General features: G+C 38.8%; 1 protein-coding gene across 1 annotated transcript in view; it reads left to right on the top strand.

Moving 5' to 3' along the window:
* The first annotated feature begins 1,386 nt into the window (after positions 1–1,386).
* Positions 1,387–19,684, top strand: part of LOC149233468 (phosphoinositide binding protein) — an 81,683-nt gene continuing 63,385 nt past the window's right edge. Inside the window, exons 1-2 of the mRNA XM_089379762.1 lie at positions 1,387–1,740; positions 2,687–2,855. Of these exons, the coding sequence (XP_089235888.1) occupies positions 1,627–1,740; positions 2,687–2,855 (283 nt within the window). The 5' untranslated portion in view covers positions 1,387–1,626. The remainder of the gene's footprint in view (positions 1,741–2,686; positions 2,856–19,684) is intronic.

Below are 19,684 nucleotides of genomic sequence, written 5' to 3' on the forward strand. Positions count from 1 at the left end.
TATGGTTGGAGTTCAGGAAGTTGTCACTAAGGGCGGATAGGTTCTAATGCCTCCTTGCTTCTCATATTGTGTCATCTTTGTACATCCTTCAATCCTATCCCAAGTTGTTCTTAAGGGGGGATGTTAGGATATTCCGACACATAGGAAATAATTAAGTATAAATTGGTCTAGTGTATAGTTAGGTAAAGTGTGTTTCTTTATTATGTATTTTTGTAACTTACAATCTGAGAGTCATGATATGTTCTAGACATGAAGCGATATGACGATTCATTCTCTCCTCGGTATTACCGACACTTAATCTAGGGCTTAACACCCAATTGGTCCATGATCTCTATTTAAAGAGCATGGAGGGTCATTTGTTAGGTGACCATTCATGAGAGAAGCTTATGTAAATTTTCTTTCTTTTACATTAATAAATTGCCTGAAGTGGCCGCGTTGGCTCAAGCCGTGCACTGTTTCCCTCTTTGAGGGTTTTAACCACGTCAAGAATACTGGTGTACTGATCTGTGATCTGTTTGTGAGCGGTGTCCTTTGGTGTTCTATCTAAGGAACTTACCATGTAAATTCCTACATCCTTTGACTATATCCATCAATTTTATAATGACACTTAAATCCTTTATTTATATGTCAAAGTTGATTTATAACCATCAATTTTATAACAGCACTTAAACTTTTCATGAGGATCAATGATTTTATGTTGGATTCCTTTGTAATGGCGAGTCCTTAAAAAAATAATATAAACCTCGATTAAATTATTTTATTTGTGGATATTCTACATTCGTTCAAATGTTATTTGTGTTTTCCCTTCAAAATATAATAATTATTATTATTATGCAATTTTAAGGTCACGATGAAGTGAGACACCAAATTGGTGTATGAGACCCCCTTGTTTGTAGGACTAGGGAGCCACCTCCGCGCAACAATTTGACTGCTAAGTCTACGAAGACATACATACTCTACCCCATTTGGTTTTGAACCTAAAACCTCTTAAGAGGAAACACATGTTCTTAACCATTAGGCCCACTCAAATTATATATGTTCCCTTCGAAACTACCACCCCTTTTTTAATTAATTGTAATAAAAATATATTACTCCATTAAATTTACATATAATATAATTAAATTTTTTAAACATACATACCATTCTATTAAAAAACGACTTATGAACCATGCTAACCTTTTTGCATTCAAATAGCGACATGAGAAATACTCTTCGATCAAAAAATATAAATACCATTATGTTAAAAATTGATTTATAAATCATGTTAACCTTATTGCATTCGAATAGCTACAAGAGAAATTTGGATCAAAGTCACTCCAGCTATATTCCCCTAATTTTCTTTTCAATTAAAAAACATATTAAAGTGCGCGCTGGCATCATTTTACTTTTATTCCACATAACTGCGGTCGCTGAGAAAAGTCTGAAGTAGTCAGTCGAAGTCAATAAATTCTTTCGTGGATGTTGGCTTATAGCCTGCGTCTCCACAGCACTCTGAAGAAACTGCTGTTTGCTTTACAGGACCTGGAGAACACTTCCATCATCATCCCAGGCGAATTTCATTTCAAACATACCTATAGAGATAGCTAGTTGTTTGAATCGTGGGAAAGTAGTGGTTGAGAGGCGAAAATGTTGGAGAAAATAGGATTGCCAGCCAAGCCATCGTTGCGAGGCAGGACGTGGGTGTTGGATGCATCTCACTGCCAAGGTTGCTCTTCTCAATTCACCTTTTTCAATCGCAAGGTACCCACTTTTTCATTCTCTTCTTTTTAATTATCCCTTAATATTTTGGATCCAATTTGGGTGGAGATTTGGGTGGGACTTTTAATCAGAATCGTTTTCACTATAACCTTGCATGTGTTATTTGTCCCAAAAATTTCGAGATCGTGCAATCTGAAATGAATTCAGACGAAATGGAAATCTGCAAGGTCATCAAGGACGAGGGTCTGTCATTCAGCCCTAATGTTCTACTTAATAGCCCTAAAACGTGAGGTGATTTTTTCACATCGGAATACCAAAGGATATGATATTTCTGAAACCCTAAAAGGAGTTTATGAAGTACGTCATCACCCACTTCAGGGAACTTATTCTGATTTATCTGGGACAGAGTATTTTCCTCGCTGTACCGGTGAGTGCAAGGTGATCCTTTAATATAAAACTTATTAAAGGTCATTTTGCACTGGCTGACATATTTGAGTGAAATAGATATTTTAGTTAGGCAATTTCAACTCAATTTAGTCAATGTTGTTAATACAATCTCAACAGGTTGGTCTTCAAAAGGGAGAATTTTATGAATCAGCTGGTAATTTAGTCAAACTTGTTTCAATACAATTTTAACAGGTTAGTCTTCAAAAAGAAAATTTTTATGAATTAGTTGGTAATTTAACTAGCTCAATTTTCCCATTAGCAGGAAACGACTATAAGGATTTGTAGTGTCTTGCAAGAGTTTTCATCTTATCTGGTACACATTTGTTATGGTAGCCACACTCAGTTGCCAAGTTTGTGTGAAATTTCTAGGCTTAGCATGGAAACCGTCCATTTCAAACACTAACATATGACATTAAATTTTTAATGGCCATTTGCGCTGTTGCTGCAAAATTAGGTCTTTTGAGGCAAATGGTTTGTATTTATGTGATAGTTGTCATACTAGCATTATTATTCGTGTAGATGACTGTTTGTCTTGGTTTAGCATCACTGCCGCAGATGTGGAGGCTTGTTTTGCAACAATTGTACACTGCAGAGGATGGTTTTGCGGGGCCAAGGAGATCAAGCTGTGAGAGTTTGTGAACCCTGCAAAAAGCTTGAAGAAGCTGCACGATTTGAAGCACGTCAAGCGCACAAGAATAGAGCTTCAAAAGGTTTACACATGATATGTTTTATCATCTTTTAAGTTTCCATGTTTGTTTTTGCACTCACAAACTATGCACAACAGTTTTTTTTTTGACAATGCTGCTTATATTATATTAAGAATCAAGATATCTGATACGTGTATATCAAGATCACTACATTTAAGGGGCAAAAAAGAGGACAGACAAACACCCAATGCATAGGCAAGGAGGGTTAGCATATCTGCTTTAATGCTGACTTGAAGGCTCTTCTACATCTTTACGAAAAATGGCAATCTTGATGCAAAGCTGGATAGCAAAATCTAATCTAAAATACAAACTTCTAAACTGAGTGAAGTGTGCTGCTCATGAAAAATGGCCTGCCTGTCGAATCATCCATTTGTCTCCAGAGTCCAAACACAGCACCTTTCCAATGTGGAGGAAAAAGAAAGAGAACGTGGTACTCAACAACAACACAAGTTTGAACTGTTTTGGCAACGTCATAATTCAACTAAACATTCTTGACTGTTTTAGGCTTGCCAAAACTACACAACAGTCATTTGTTAGACCGATAAGATGCATTTGATCTTTTAGTGCTAAATTGTTTAAAAGAAACCAACCATCCGAGTAATCAAGACTGAAAGAAAGAATATGACTTACAAATATCATGGCACCTCTGGTACTAGCTTACTTTATGATCTTGAACATTCCACTTCCTTGTTTTGATAATCCGATCAACTGCCTGATGTCTTTGGGAACAAATGAGAGCAAGCTTCATGATCCATGTTCCCGTGGTCTTGTCCAACAAATCAACTCACATGTGAATGCCTCTCTTTGCCAACTCCTTACCTGCAAAGGAAGGAATTAACCAAAGTTAACATTGATCCATTAGGAAAGTCCAAATTGATCATATAGACAAGTCCCAGCCTTGTCAATAATCCAAACTGCACCAATGTATTTTTAATGGTACCAAATGCCAGGTGTGCCAAATATGCTTGAGAATGCATGGGCCAGAGATCTTAAACGGCATTAGGGGCTCCAACAACATCACAGAGTCCAAAAGGGCCAGTTTTTGCCGTTAGTATGTATTGCATTCTGTATCCAGTGCACAATGAGGGCACTTTACTGATCATGATTCTGATGACCCATTTTGCATCTAGCACAATCTGTTGTATATCGATATCAGTTGGGCCAAGCCCTCCCTCTTTTCTTGATAGATTGCAGGCGCCCAAGGAAACCAACAATAGGCCTTTTTTTCTGCCTTAATCCCCTTACATGAATCCTTGGAGGTACATTTTCAGTTGATTATATCCTGAATTAGAAAGAAAGATGCATGAAGAATAAAAAGCATGGTTTGTAGCTGGCCACTTATCTGTGATAGTGATGTATCTTGAAAGGGGAATTTCTTCAGCTGCACACCTTTAAAGTTTGCTGTCAATTTTACGAAGAATTTATTCCCAAATTTCCTTGACGGTGGACAGGTAAATTGATTCCAAATGGTCCATGGAAGCCTAAATAATAGATAATATTTTCTGGCTGAAGGAGTTTCCATCTCATATTAAGCCAGAGAGATAAATCTGCCTGTCCTGCTAAGAGGGCCTCATTCTTTTCTTTGTTGATGATGGCTCCAACATTTGTAGCTACTAGCAAAAGTACCAAGGAATCATAGTATGTCCTCAATGGATTTGCAAGATAATAGTGTGGAGGTAGGGCTCAATCATCAACAAAATTAACATTCAATAATTTTTAGCCCCTAGGAAGAGTTCACTTATGTATTTGGCTTTGATACACAATTAGCTTCAAGTAAATATGTTAGCATATCCGCTGCAATAACATAAAAATAAGGAGCCTAGGTATAACCTTGTTTTATAGACCAAGTAAGCTGTAAGGTGTGTGTCAAAGAGCTGTCCGTTGAAATATTGTGGAAGAAGCATTTTTAGAAAGAGTTCTGACTATCTTTGGAAAAGACTCTGGAGTCCAAGCTCATATCTAGATTGCAGAGAAAACTCCACTCCATGTGATCATATGCCTTGTCAAAATCAACCTTGAGAAAGAGAAGCTTTGGTTGGTTTCTTTTGCTCATTCGACTGACTTATTATTTTTTGGGTTGCTTACACAAATAATAGAAAAGCATAATGGAGAGGATAATCTGTTATATTAATGCTGCAACATATACAAGATAGGGATACTGAGGCAGGTTGCCGAACTTACAAGTACCACTCTCTCACCTTCATTGTAACACATTAAAAGATTTATGGCACCATAAATGGTTATGATGAGTTAGCTATGTAATGTCTCTAAATGTTATCACTAACCTATACATAAATACATAAACATTATAGGAGTTCATAATTTGTTCATCCAATATTGCCCTCAAATGAGAGCCGAAAAAAACGCTGTGAACAAAAACCTGAACCATTGCCTGACATTCCCCGAAAACCTAGATCAGACAACCTCTCTCTTCTAGTTCTAGAAACTACTGTTGGTGCTCCATCAGGTTGCCATTAAACTCATGTTTCTTTATGTTTAATGTAGAATTCCCTTTGATAGCCATCCAATTGAGTAAACGACTATCGGTGCTCTATTAAGCTGTCATCACCCTCATGTTGAAGGTAGAATTCACCAAGATAACCATCCATACTGAGCATCTCATCTTTGGTCCACTTTTTTTTTGGAAACATGCCTTTCAAGTTGCCAAAATGTCCATCCTTGTCTAGATCCACCAGCCAGCCACTGTTTTCTTCAGTTAGGCCCTCCTATCTCAGGTTCAACTACTTTGTTTCTTTGTCTTCAAGGGTATCATTTGGTCCTGCGTTCATTATCAACCAGACCCTTTCTTGACAATAATTTATTTTGACCAGAGAAAGGAATTCCAGGCAACTAATCTTCATATTTTTGTAATACATTCATCCACAACCTCAACAACAACCATATAACATCAAACATAAAATTTGTAAAAACATGACATCTGTGTTTGATGCCTTCTACCTGGCTAACCATGCCTACACACACATTTGTTTTCTGGCATCTAGGTCACACTTTTGGTTCTCTTGGTATCTAAAATAATTGCATCAGATGTCCAAATGTTCTGACGCCTGTGGTATGCAAAATTCAAATGCACACAATTTTGGAAGAATGCTTTTCCTACAGTGACTATGCTGGTTACAACAGTGTTCAATTTCTGTTAAACAGTAGGGTATGCACTTTCTCTCCTTTTGTGATGTCTGTAACAATTTTGGATTGCAATATGTTTGTTGTGTCTGCTACATAATATGTCTTTCTGCAACTGCGTTTGCAGTCTTGTGTATGCTTTATGTTCACTGAAACAACATTCTTGCAAAAAACTGTTAATGTCTGGCATCTGTCTGGTGTGAATTCTTTGATTTATGTGGCCTTTCAATTTTCTCTCTGGGTTTTCTGCAAATCTTTATTTATATTATCTTTTCTTCAGGATTTATGTGCCTTACCAGGCATCTTTAGTCTGTAATCAACATTTTGGTGTGCAACCCACTACATTCATGTATGGTTATGTTCCTCCAATTCTAATTTTGTCAGGGCACTGCTTGTCTTCAGACTCATGTAATTCTACTATAATTTGTCTCCAGCCTCTAGCTTTCATTCTTCAATCTGAACATCACTGTTGTTCCTTCAATCACAGCGACAAGATGTGACTCAAGTTGGATGCCAATGCTTTGGGTCTGCTTTCATATATGGACCGTCAATATATGGGTGTAGCAGATGCTGCTGCCTTACATTTTTCTTCTGTTGTTTGGTTCCTGGTACCATTCAAAATGGACTGTCATTTTGTTCATGAAACTCGAAACTGGTGCTGAATATGGGCATCATTGATCATTTATTGTCAATTTGCTCTTTACATATTTTTCTAAGTTTTTACATTATAAAAACCTTTCTACCTTGATATGTCTATCTTTGAAATTCAACATTCCAAATAGCTTTTAAAAAATAGATTCCAACTTTCCTTTTAAGTTTTAATCGACTCACACTTTCCTTTGCCCTTCATGAAAACATTTGGTCAAGTTCAAACACCGACTGCATCGTGTTAAATGCAATACTCCAGGGGCAGCAGCAAATGTCATGCATATTACTCCAAGGAAAACAACAAGGACAACAATTGATTCAAGGGCAGCAGGAAATAGCTCAGGTATTAGCTCAAGGAAAACAAAAATTCAATCAACTAATGGCTCAACTCCTAGGTAACCAAAATGTTGCTCGGAACAACAGGACCACCACTAAAGGTAGCGGTAACCGTAATCTTGGTCCTCCTGTACACACTAACGCTAGGGCAACCAACAACAAAAATTCTAGACTGTTACTTCCTCAATTTATAAATAATCAGGCAACAACAACCCCAGAAGCAATAGAGCCAAATAGATTCTTGGATGACTATTTTCGAGAGTATGCAGCATTGGAAGAGAACACTCGAGTAGCCTTGACTTTTTGAGAGTATAGCAATATCAGATTCCAAAATAGACCTAAGAAACAACGGAATTATGTTCTAATGCGCAAGGTAAGTAAACTTTCTCTCCCCTCATTTAATGGATCATCTAAATGTTCAACAAGGGATTAGGTGCAAAAATCGGACACCTACTTCAGACTCAACACTATGCTAGAAACATATGCCATTCGATTCACGACACTACACCTAGGAGACGCACATGATTGGTGGTATCATGGACTGGTCACTTTGGGGCATGCAAACATCACTTCTTATGTAGACTTTACGTAGAGGTTGATAGATAGATTTGATCAGAAGAACCTGGACATACACTTTAGAGAATTGGCACAACTCAAACAAACCAGATCACATAAAGAACTTATTGTAGAATCTGAACGAATTGCATTCATGGTGATAGACATATCGGAAGAACTATTGGTCATGCTTTTTACAGAGGCATTAGCCAAGCCCGTACAAGGCTGTCTGGGTCAAGGCGTTCAATCTCGCATCCCTTCAGGATCCCATCAAGAAGACTCAAAACATGGGAAATGTAACAACAAAATCTAAGGCTCCGTCCAAGTCTCTCATTCCTCATAAAGATAAGGAGAAGAAACCATTTCAAAGAGATTGGCCCAAAAGAGACAGGTTGGATGAGGAAACCTGAAGCGAACTAAGACAAAAGAAGCTTTGTTTCACGTGTAAGGAACCATGGGAACCAGGATATTGCTGTTTAGGCAAAGGAAAGATCCATTGCATCGAAGTGGTCTCTGATGATGAGGAAGCCTAACAACCCAAAGAAAGAATAACCCCATGAGGAAGCTAAAGAAGAGGAGAAGCCACATGAAGAAAAGAAATCTTGATCACAAGTTAAGATTGCGACTCTATCAGGAACACCTAGATATTACACCTTCGGGGTCAGGGGAGTCATCAAAGGACAACGCATCACAACTTTGATTAAATGGGGAGCTACACACAATTTCATTGGTGCACCATTAGTAGAAAAGAGAGGGCTTCCCACAGAAGAATTTGAAGGCCTTGATGTGATAGTAGCGGATGGGTACAACTTGGATTGCACACGAATGATCCCAAGTTTGAGTGTAACACTTGGTAATTATACTTTCAATAGTGACTTTTACGTAATAGATCTTGCAGATATTAATATGGGGTTGGGGGTTGGGAAAACACACTATGGACTACCAAACATTGGAAATGGAATTTAAAGCACCAAATGGCAATAAGGAAGTTTTGAGAGGTATGGCAAATGGTGGCCCACAGGTCGTTTCCGCTAGAAGAATGGACGCCATATTTAGGCATGGAGATGTAGCATATGCAACAGAATGCATGATTATGAGCTGAAAGACTCCCAACAGTGGCAAACCACAATACAAAGCATACATTCAACGAGTGTCGGACAAGCATGGTTAGGTATTTGGTGATATTCCTCCAGGATTGCCTCCTAAATGAGGATTTGAACATGCTATAGAACTAGAAGAAGGAACCAAGCCAGTAATCACCACACCATATCGACACCCAAAAAGATTTAAGGACGAGATAGAAAATACCATACAAGAATTGTTATCGATGGGACACATCAAACCCAACTCGAGTATGTTCGCCTTGTTAGTAATGTTGGTGAAAAAGAAGGATGGCACGTGGAGAATGTGTATCGATTACTGAACTCTCAACAAAAAACCATCAAGAACAGGTACCCTATTCCTAGGATCGATGAATTACTGGATGAGCTATATGGAGTAGTATACTTTTCAAAGATTGACCTATAATAAGGGTATCATCAAATTTGAGTTTGAGAGCAAGGCGTGCCAAAAACAACTTTCCGGTGCCACTATGGACACTTTGAGTTTCTGGTCATGCCATTTGGACTAACCAATGCTCTCGCCACTTTCCAATCTTGCATGAACAACATTTTCAACAAGCAGTTGAGGAAATTCTTACTAGTATTTTTTGAACCTTCTCATATACAACAAGACATGGGATGATCACTTGGGGCATCTGGATGAAATTTTGAGCATAATGCAGGAATAGTCCCTTTATGCCAAGGCATCAAAATGCGAGTTTGGAATGACAGAAATTCTTTATTTGGGACATATAATTAGTGCAAAAGGAGTACAGGTTCATCAAGAGAAGATTTAGGCAATATTGGATTGGCCCACACCTAAGAATTTGACTGAGTTACGAGGATTTTTAGGATTTGCAACTATTACTGATTATTTGTCAAAGGGTTCTCTCAATTAAGCACACCATTAACAAATTTGATGAAGAAAGGAGCATTTAGGTGGACGGAAGAATTAGACAAGACGTTCAACAAGCTCAAAGAAGTGATGAGCTCATGTCTAGTCTTGGCCCTCCCTGACTTTAGTCAACCCTTTATATTAGAATGTGATGCATCAGGAGAAGGAATAGGGGTTGTCTTAATGCAAAAGGGCCACCCCATTGCATTTAAAAGTCGAAAGCTCTGGGATACAAAGAGACTTTACTCCATATACGATAAGGAGATGTTGGCTATCATGCATGCCTTGGCAAAGTTCAAACAATATTTGGTGGGAAACAGGTTCTTAGTCAAGACAAATTACAACAACCTTTGTTATTGCTTGGAACAAAAGGACCTGAATGAACGACAACAAAAATGGGTAAGTAAGGTCCAAGCTTATGATTTTGATATTGAGTATGTGAAGGGAAAGAAGAATATCGTGGTCGATGCACTCTCCAGGAAACCGACAACATGTTCCCTCATGGAGCTTGCAAAAGACTAGAAGGCTCACCTCTCAGCAGAATACGTCAAAAACTAGTTTTCCTATCCATTGATCGACAGACTCATACATGATGACAGGTATAAGATAATTGATGATATTATTTCTTATAAAGATAAGATATACTTGGTTCTCAAATCCACACTCAAGGAGAAGAATTTGAAGGGTACGCATAACATTCCATCAACATGGACACCATGGGTTCTTCAAAACCTATCGACAGATTAAGGAATGGTTTTCATGGAAAGGTCTCAAGGAAAATGTGATGAAATACGTCTGGGAATGCACGACTTGCCAACAAAATAAAGTCGAGCATACACATCCGGAAGGTCTTCTCCAACCTCTACCTATTCTAGAACAAAAATGGGAGAGCATCTCAATGGACTTCATCACAGGGGCTGCCATAATGCAAGGCAAATATTGTATCTATACCATGGTGGACAAATTGATGAAATTCACGCACTTATTTGCAGCCTCAACTAACTATTTGGCCAAACAACTAGCATAACTCTTCTTCAAAGAAGTCTTCAGACTCCATGGGCTACTTAAAAATATAGTCAACGATCAAGACAACAAGTTTATGGGTGTGTTTTGGCAGGAGCTCTTTAGGCTAGTGGGGACAAAATTAACCACTAGCACTAGTTATCAACCACAAATAGATGGGCAGATCGGAATCGTGAATAAGTAGATTGAAGGATACTTGCGTAATTATGTGACGGGTCAGCAAAAAGCATGGATCAAATGGTTGTATCTTAGGGAGCATTTATCCATTGGGATGACGCCTTTCAGAGCACTATATGGATATGATGCACCTTCCTTTATCGAAAAGATTTTTGGAGACAACAAGGCACCCATTGCTAAAGAATGGATATAAGAGAGTCAGGAGATTCTTAGGATACTCAAGGAAAACATGCATGCTGCTCAAAATCGGTAAAAGATGTACATAAACCAACATCGAAAATAATGTAATTTTGAGGTAGGAGACCTCATTTTCTTGAGATTGCAGCCCTATAAACAACCTACACTCAAAAAAAGCGGCACAAAAAAGTTGAAACCAAGGTTTTATGGACCTTACAAAGTTCTTTGAAGGATTGGCGAAGTAGCATATGTGTTAGAATTGTCTAGCAACAACAAAATCCATAACGTCTTCCATGTGTCGTCTCAAGAAGGCTGTGGGACAACAAGTCATCACCTCTACCAAATTACCTCCATTAGAAGAAGGACAACTAGAATTGATTCCATAAACAATCATGGTTGTACGAGAAAAGAAGTTAAGAAGACGAGTAATTCCAGAATACCTTATTAAATGGAAGAATTTACCAAAGGAGGAAGCACTTGGGAAGGAGAACAAATTTTACAACACCCAAGTCTACAATTGCTTGAGGGCAAGCAATTTTGGGAAGGGGGAACTGTAATGTCCTCTCCAAATTGAGGGCTTATGGAGGACATAATACCCTATCTGACCTCGTATGCTATAGTCTTGTTAAAGGGGTAAAAACCCAATTTCTCCTATGTTGGGGCAAAATATTGGGGAAACATTGGGTCAGCTTGGGCTAAATTAGGGGTTGCACACACAACTCCTCACTTTGTTGGAGCCCATAAAAAATCTACAAATAAAAGAGGGTTGAGATCAGATGAGGTATCATCATCTTGTTGATCAATTCATCTGTTTTCTTGAGCTTAGCTATGAAGGTTTTAAGACCCCATCTCTCCTATCAATTTTGGTGGTGAAAGATTCCACCTTAGTTGGTAAAATTATTTTATCTTTTGTCTCCGTTTTGGCTCATCAAGGAGAAAAACTTCTCGAGGAATTTAAATTCTAATTGAAGCCTAAGGAACTAGAGTATTCCTAAGAGAATCGAATTATTTGTGGGCCAATTGAGATTTCCTGTGGACGGAGAACGAAGTTTTGAGAACAGATTTCGTATCGTTCTAGGGCAGATGTCTTCCTTTTCTGGAGCGAGAATCTTGTGTGCATGATACGACTTCTCATATGCTCTTGTAATTAGACACTGTGACATTCTGGGCATATGTTTTCCTTTCTTGTGGAGCGAGAATCTTATTGTGCACGATACAAATTATTTTTGTGCTTCGATGATCAAATTTTGTGACACTTTGAGCAAGGGTCTTCCTTTCCTGTGGAGCGAGAGTCTTCTTGTATGTGATACGAATTGTTCCTGTGCTCCGGTGATCAAATTTCATGACATTTTGAGCAGACATCTACCTTTCTTATGGAGCAAGGTCCTTCGGTGCAAGATGTGCATTGCCACTTTATTCCTGTAACTTGGATTCCGCAACAACAATAGATTGAAGTCTGTAGTAGATTCAAATTGGTATAAAATACATTAACAAGCCTACGATAGCTTATTTTGATAGGATTGTACACATCTTTAGCTATTGATTAATCCAATCTATAGTTAGAGCCCTTTGTTTGCATGGTTCTTGGTCTAATTCTGATTAAACAAACTCATATTTACTATGTGGAATCATATGTCCTGTTGATTGGATTAGTTATGGTGTGGATTCATTGAGCATTTAACCTTGTTTTGTTGGAATTATTACTGATTTTGAAATTAGTGAATGTTGTACTGCTCCATTGGGTTCACTACATGATTGAAAAAGTTTAGTACTACTCATTGAAAGATATATCAATTGTATCTAGTTAAATTGTTATACTGGAAGAAGAAATTTTATTGCTACAAAAACCCTAGGGTAGAATTACCCTAGCTTACTACAACTGTTGCCACCTCCACCTCTTTTGTACTGCGTACATTGTCTGGACGACATGGCGGACAAGAGGGGGTAACACTTGTAACAGAAACTAAAGCGACCACAACTAGGGAAATGACAAGAGAAGAACCCAGCCCGACCCCAAACTGGAGGTGGAACGAGCATAATATCCATGTTGTCACAAGACATAACAAATCGAATAAGATTTAGAAGCCATGTGTGTACACACCTTGGCATTGCTTCTACACTCTAAGTAACCTACGACTGCTAAGGTTATAAGACAGAACAAAACCCCAACTTCGTAAAATGTCAACCCTTTTGTAATTGCACTAGCTTACATAAATTCTAGAGGGTGCATGAAGGTCAACCCCCTGCCACAAACTCGACACCATATTACCCTTACACATAGTAATTCTAGACAGAAAAATCTCTCCAAACTAGACCAGGACCAAGACCCAACAAAAGCATATACACCATGACAAAGAAAGGACTAACACATACTAGACTAACACAATGTCACAACCAGACAAATTGTTGAGAATTGTAAAGTAAAAATGAGAGGACAATACCAGCGTGCCAGTGCTTGAGAGCATAATTTGAGGCCAGTGCCATCCTTTGCAACCGAACTCAGAAGCCACCAACCGCTTTGCCTCGCTGCACCCGAAGTTCTTCACCCCCCTCCAATTGCCCAACGTCCACTGCGAAGAGTTCTCCCCCCATTACTCGCCAAGATTTTGGATTTGCAGCTCTCATGCCTCACCAAACGTCAGTTGATCATAACCCAACTTCTGCGACCAAATTCCTTTCTTACCTCCAGAGAAACTCATCATCCTCCACCTCTCTAGCTCCAAACAAGAAACCCACCTCATAGAAAACAGGCCGAGGGCAAAACTAGATCGAAATACCTCCACACCATAGTCAGTTGAAAGGGCTTGCAGTAGGGAGGTCAGTGCCTCGACCTCGGGCCTGCGGCAACCCTCCACCTTCACCACCGGTATGAAAATGCAAAACATCAGTCCACTATTGTTATTTAATGCGAAATGGGTGGTTGCATGCAACAACATGCCCAGGACACGTCCCTCCTCCATCATTTACACACATTCATGTGGGCGAGTTTGAGTGACTCGAGTAATTAGAAAATGGTTTTTTTCTACAAGTCACTTAAGTCATCTCAATGAGAGATTAAGTCACAACCGTTGATCTTGAGATGGAAAGATTTAATCTTGGCCATTGAGATCAACGGTGAGTGGTTTTAGTAATTAATGAGTTTATAAAAGGAGAAGGGGGAAGTGAAGCACACACATTAACTCATTAATGAACATTTTAATGAGGAGAGAGGGAAAGGGAGAGCTGAAGAAAGCTGTTAAGGAGAGGCTGTGTGAAAGGGAACGAATTTCAAGGCACCTTACCAACATTTATTGCAGTTGAAAGAGGGTCGAATTCCAGGGACTTGGCACACGTTCCTAGAAGGAAGTACAACTGTAAAGATGGCTGTACAGTATGAATTTGTACGGACCCATATGGATTTGTTGCAGGTCTGTACAACATTGAATGGGCACAAAAATCGAGGCGTGAGGCACGGATTTCAAGGTGCTGGTTTTTTCTATGTGAAGGCTGTATAGTATTGTACAACTGGTACTTATAAATCTGCACAAAATTTGAGAAAAGGGGCTGCATGTTGTACAACTGTTTGGCACATTTTTCGAGGATGGAAGAGTGCATGAATTTTGAGGCAGATTTGTTAGATAAGTACATGGAATTTATTGCTGTTAAATTCACTCATTAATGAGATTTCTCTCTTGTGACTAGTTTTTCTTTTGGGGTTTTTCCAGGGGCATTGCCCAAAAATATTATGTCAAAATTCAAATGGTGTGACTGTTTGCTGTTCATTTCCGCTGCAAATAATTTTCAAAGTTAGTTATTTGTATTTTTGCCTATAAATAGCTGTTGAATGTGTTGGAATTCAATACATTAGTGTTGAATATTTATTGGAATTAGAAATTAGAGTTTAGCCAAGTGTTTGATGAAATGCCTACAAGGGTTTGTTAACTTGTAGGTGGTTTTTCTACTTTTGTTGTCTTCAATGCCCTTCTTGCCACAAACAATTCCTAGAGGAGGCCTGGTAATAATTCGCTGATCCCAAAATTGCCTCTAACTGCTTATCTGCCCTAGATATTAGCCACAGAAACCGCAGAATGTCCTTTCAAGCCAATAACCCATAGAATGCTCCCTTGCTTGCCAAAAATTTGATGAAAAGTGCCTTAGAAAATTATGCCAAACAAATGAGAGAAAGAGAGGGGATTGGCTAGGGTGGAATCTTTCACCACCGAAACCAATCAAAGGAAAAAGGGGTCTTAAAACCTTCAAAGCCTCAACTCACAAAATAGAAATATCCAACAACCTTAATGAGAAAATTGCAGTGTTCCATGAGGACGCGCCCTAGCGCTCCCCCACGCTCTGGGGACGGGGAAACTCCTGGGGAAACATTTCCCCTACATCCCCTTTTTGGGGAAACTCGTGGAAACTCCCGGGGGACGTTTTTTTGGCGGCGAAACGCGACTCCTTTGCAGGGGGGACGCAAGGGGGATGTTGGAGGGATGCATATGCTTCCCCCATATTTTTGTCTAATAATTTTTATAAAACATTAAAAATAAAAAAAATACAAAATTAAATATATGAAAAAATTAAAAAAAATGAAACTATATTAAAACTTAAACTATATTCCCGCTGCCGCATTTCCCTGTCCTGGAAACTTGGTGGAACATTGGAAAATTGATTCTCTTCTCTCTGAGTTATAGACTTTGGTGTCACTTCTCCTAATTTTAAATTGAGGGGCTACAAGTTTCCCTCCACTTAGCCCCAATTCTAACTTCCTTTATAAGTTTTCCTCAATAACCCAATTTTTCCAATTTTGCCCCAAAACATTGAATAATGGGTTCCCCCTTTTGATTATAGCCTATGGGGTTGGATAAGCTACTTCATCCTCCCTTGGGGATTTAATTAGAAGAGGACATTATAGTGCCCCCTTCCCGACATTGGTTGCCCTCAAAGCATTTTCAAATTCGGGTGCTGCAAAATTTGTTCTCCTTCCCATGTTGTTGAAAATGTAGCGTGGAAGGTCTTTTGGCTTGCGCCTTTGCCAGAAAGACCATGAGTTAATCTTTCACTCAACATGGATGCGGGTTCATGGGATAGACTTCAGTGATGGTGAGTTTATTTTTAGTTTACGAGAACAATCATCAAGTTAGCATGTGCAGAGTTGGAGCTTCAGTTAAAGAGGAGTCTTCATCAGTTTGACTACAGAACGAGGTGGCAATTACAAGTTCAGTTAGAGAGAGTTAGTCTTCAGTGTTGATTGGAGAGAGAACGAGTTAAGAGCTCCAATGTTGATTGGAGAAAGGATGAGAAGAACTCTCAGTTAACTCGTCAATCAGAACTCGAGTTCTAAATTTGAACTGGGCCTCCTTGCATGTTCAAATTGGGTCTATAAAGAGGAGGATGAAGGCACAAGGAATTCATAGTTTAGTACACAAGGTTTGTGAGACAAGACAACTTACGAGTTAGTGAGAGGATCCTTGTTTGTGGAGAAGCGCAAAACTTGTGTCCTAAGAATTAGGGGATCACAAGTGCGCTAGAATTTAGGAGATTGATGTGCACAAAGCTTGAGGAATTGTTTCCTAAGAAATAGGGCTGCCAAGTGCGCAAGGATGTAGGAGGCTTCTAGTGCGCAAAGATTAAGGAGAAGAGAGCAAAGTTTGCAGAGCAAGTTAAGGAGGAAGCAGAGGAACTGTTGTGTGCTAGAGGGCTGAGATCAACTAGTGATCAAGGCCAGCAAAGATCAATTGTATCCACTGAGATTTGTGAGAGAAGCAAAATGCTTTCTCAAGAGAGACAAATTGCTTTGCAATAGATCCAACTGCTCAAGCTCAATCAACAAAATCTCACAACAAAGTAAGTAGGTTTTCCCATTTGGGTTTCCTGAGTAAACAAGTGTGTCAATTTGTGTGATGTGCTTTTATCTCTAGTGTTTTATTCCACTGCTTTTAATTGTTAAGAAACTTTGTATCTTGGTGAAAGTAAATTTGGTTTCAATATTTGGTTGCCTTGTTTTCAATTATTCATTTAAGTAGTTGCAGAGTTTCATGGAAATTTAACATGGTATCAGAGCAGAGATCAACATCAATACCAACACCAAGTTTTTAAGTTAGTGAAGAGTGCAGATTGTTAATTTTCCAGTGTTCTATTCTCGACGTAATCACTTATTACCTACGTTGCATGAGTTTCTAGAACGTGGGAACGTTGGGAACTTGGGTACAGGTGTTGGGAATGGCTAGTGGTTTCCCCAAAATTTACAGGAAACGACTAATCGGGAGTGGTAATATTATATAATAAAAAAATATAAAATATAAAAATAAAAATAATTTTTTAATTATATAATTTATATAATAATCAAAATTAATATTGAATCAAAATATTCAAATATTAAAATCAATTTAAATATATAAATCTCTCTTAAATATAATTATATTCTTTGGGTGTCTTTGCCCCCGAGTCTCTCCCTATATATATAAAATGTCAAGTTCATTATCAGTTCTTTGACGCATGACTAGTCTTTGAAACAATCTTAAAAATACAAAGGAACAATTTTACATATGTTTCTCTAGTTATACTTAAGAGAAAAAGAAAAACAACTCTAATGTTTAAGCATTCACTGCCACATACAACATGCGCACACAATCTTCTGCGATATTTATACATAAACAACAAAAGAAATACTCATCAGCGTCACATCCTAGCTATCACCCTTACGTCGAGGTGCCACACACTTCCTTAACCCATCAAGAGATTGCTCCAGTTTCTCAATTAAGGATATCAGCGTTAAGGATGTCTTTGGCCTTTCTTCCTGCAAAGGTTTCAACATAGGCTCATGCTTTGTGCGCAGTTAAGGATATTTCTCTACAGGATTTGTATTCCCCAACCCTAGGGAATGTCAGAACTCCAAAAAAAACATTCTTCAAAGCTTCTGGGACTTTCCCTAGCTCCCAGTGCAGCGCCCGCTGAAAAGGTAACGTTCCCATATAGTTCCAAAGCTCCCGGGAGCGAGGGAACCATTGGAATGGGTTTACCACCTCTCGGGAGTGGTTCCGGTGTAATAGAGCTTATTACAATTCTTCTTCAATTAGCAAACACTTAGCCGATATGATTTCAATCTTCCAGCAATAATAAGCAATTGTAGATAGAACAATAAACCAAATGCAATAGAAGACAACCAAGAACACTAGAGACACAATAGTTTGGTCAAAGACCTGGGACAAAACCCCACAAGGGGGAAAACCCTTTCCAAATTCTTCTTCTATTAGTTTGTCATCAAATGTTAATTAGAGAGATACAATGTCCAAGTACATCAACAATGAGTCATAGGTCAAAGCCTTGACTAAACCAATCAACCATCTAATATCTGATCAAGAATGAGCCCAAAAAGTCAAATTTGGTCAAAATTCAAATATGAAAATTCTGGTCAAAGTCAATAGCAGTCAAAGATGCCCTAACCAGTCCTAGTCAACGGTCAAATAAACCTCCAAAAGGTTTGATCAAGGCAATAGAAAACTCGTCCTCTTTAGCTCAGTCAAATTTGGTCAAAACAATCCCAAAATATGCCTTCGAAATTGGTCAATGTCAACGTCAACCCTACGGTCAAGGGCAACCTTAGGTCTGCAGTCAAACATGGTCAAAGTGGCCTGAAAAATTTATCCTCCTTGCTCTTGAATTCAACCTCCAAATCAGTTTTAAAATCCCAAGTCAAACCAAGCACAAACACCAAAAAGTCAATGCTGGTCAAAGGCCCAAAACAAAAGTCAACATAGTCAACAAATTCTCTCTCTCCTCTTTGCACGTGTGAATTTCAGACCTGCAATTTTCAGAAGTAGTCGAACCAACATAAGATGAATGGATGAGTGATGAGATGCCTCCAAGTGATGTGACATGTGGTCTATTTATATGTATCCTTGAAGGTCGAATTTCCTTGCCCAAGTCGACTTGTACTTTTGTGCAGAAGTGGGTTTCACATTAAAAACAATATTTTCCTTAAGCAAATTAAATTCTTCCAAGGGCTAGTAGGGTCTTCTTCGAGTGAGGAAGCCTTCCCAAAGGAGGGAACTTCTCCTCGAGTTGCCAAATTTCAACACAGATCAAGCAAAAGGCTTGCGCTAGAGTTTTGAAGAGTAGTTCTTTAGATAAGCAGGATGTCGTTCCTACGACTGAGGGCAAATCACTGTTTAGAGGGAGCCTCTAACTTCTGTGCATGGATGGAGCATATCTCATTAGTGTTGGAAGATAATGGGGTGCTTGAGTTTGTGAAACAGGCAATAGTTCCACCTCAAGATGCCCAACAATTGATCCAGCATAATTAGAATGACACCAAAGCAAGGAGGATCATTCTTGAGGGGTCAAAGACCATATTATCCCTCATCTCCATGGGAAGAAGAAAACATATGAGATGTTTAAAGCTATCTTAGATTTGTATTAGGGTTTTAGTGATGCCAGGAAGCTTGCTCTCAAGGAGAAGGTAAAAAGTATTCAAATGAGCAAAGGAAAGCATATCATCACATATCTTTCGAAGCTCACTCAGGTTTGAGATGAGCTAGGTGGTGTGGGCATCACTGTAGCAGACAATGACCTTGTGAGTCTTGCACTTCTAGGACTTCATAAGTCTTGGCAAAATTTCCAAGATGCAATAAGTGGCAGAGAGGATATTCCTAGTTGGGAAAGACTATGGAGTGATTGCATTCAGGAAGAGATCCAGAGAGGGACGAGAGCTGGGTGATCAACTCTGACAGAGGACGAGGAGAACTTTTCCCTAGCAGGCAAAGGTAACAAAGCCAAGGATAAGAAGGACCAAGGAGAGGTTG

Source organism: Pinus tabuliformis, chromosome J, assembly GCF_031772625.1.
Source record: "Pinus tabuliformis cultivar Carrire ecotype Pingquan chromosome J, CPIR1, whole genome shotgun sequence".
Classification (NCBI taxonomy): Eukaryota; Viridiplantae; Streptophyta; class Pinopsida; order Pinales; family Pinaceae; genus Pinus; species Pinus tabuliformis.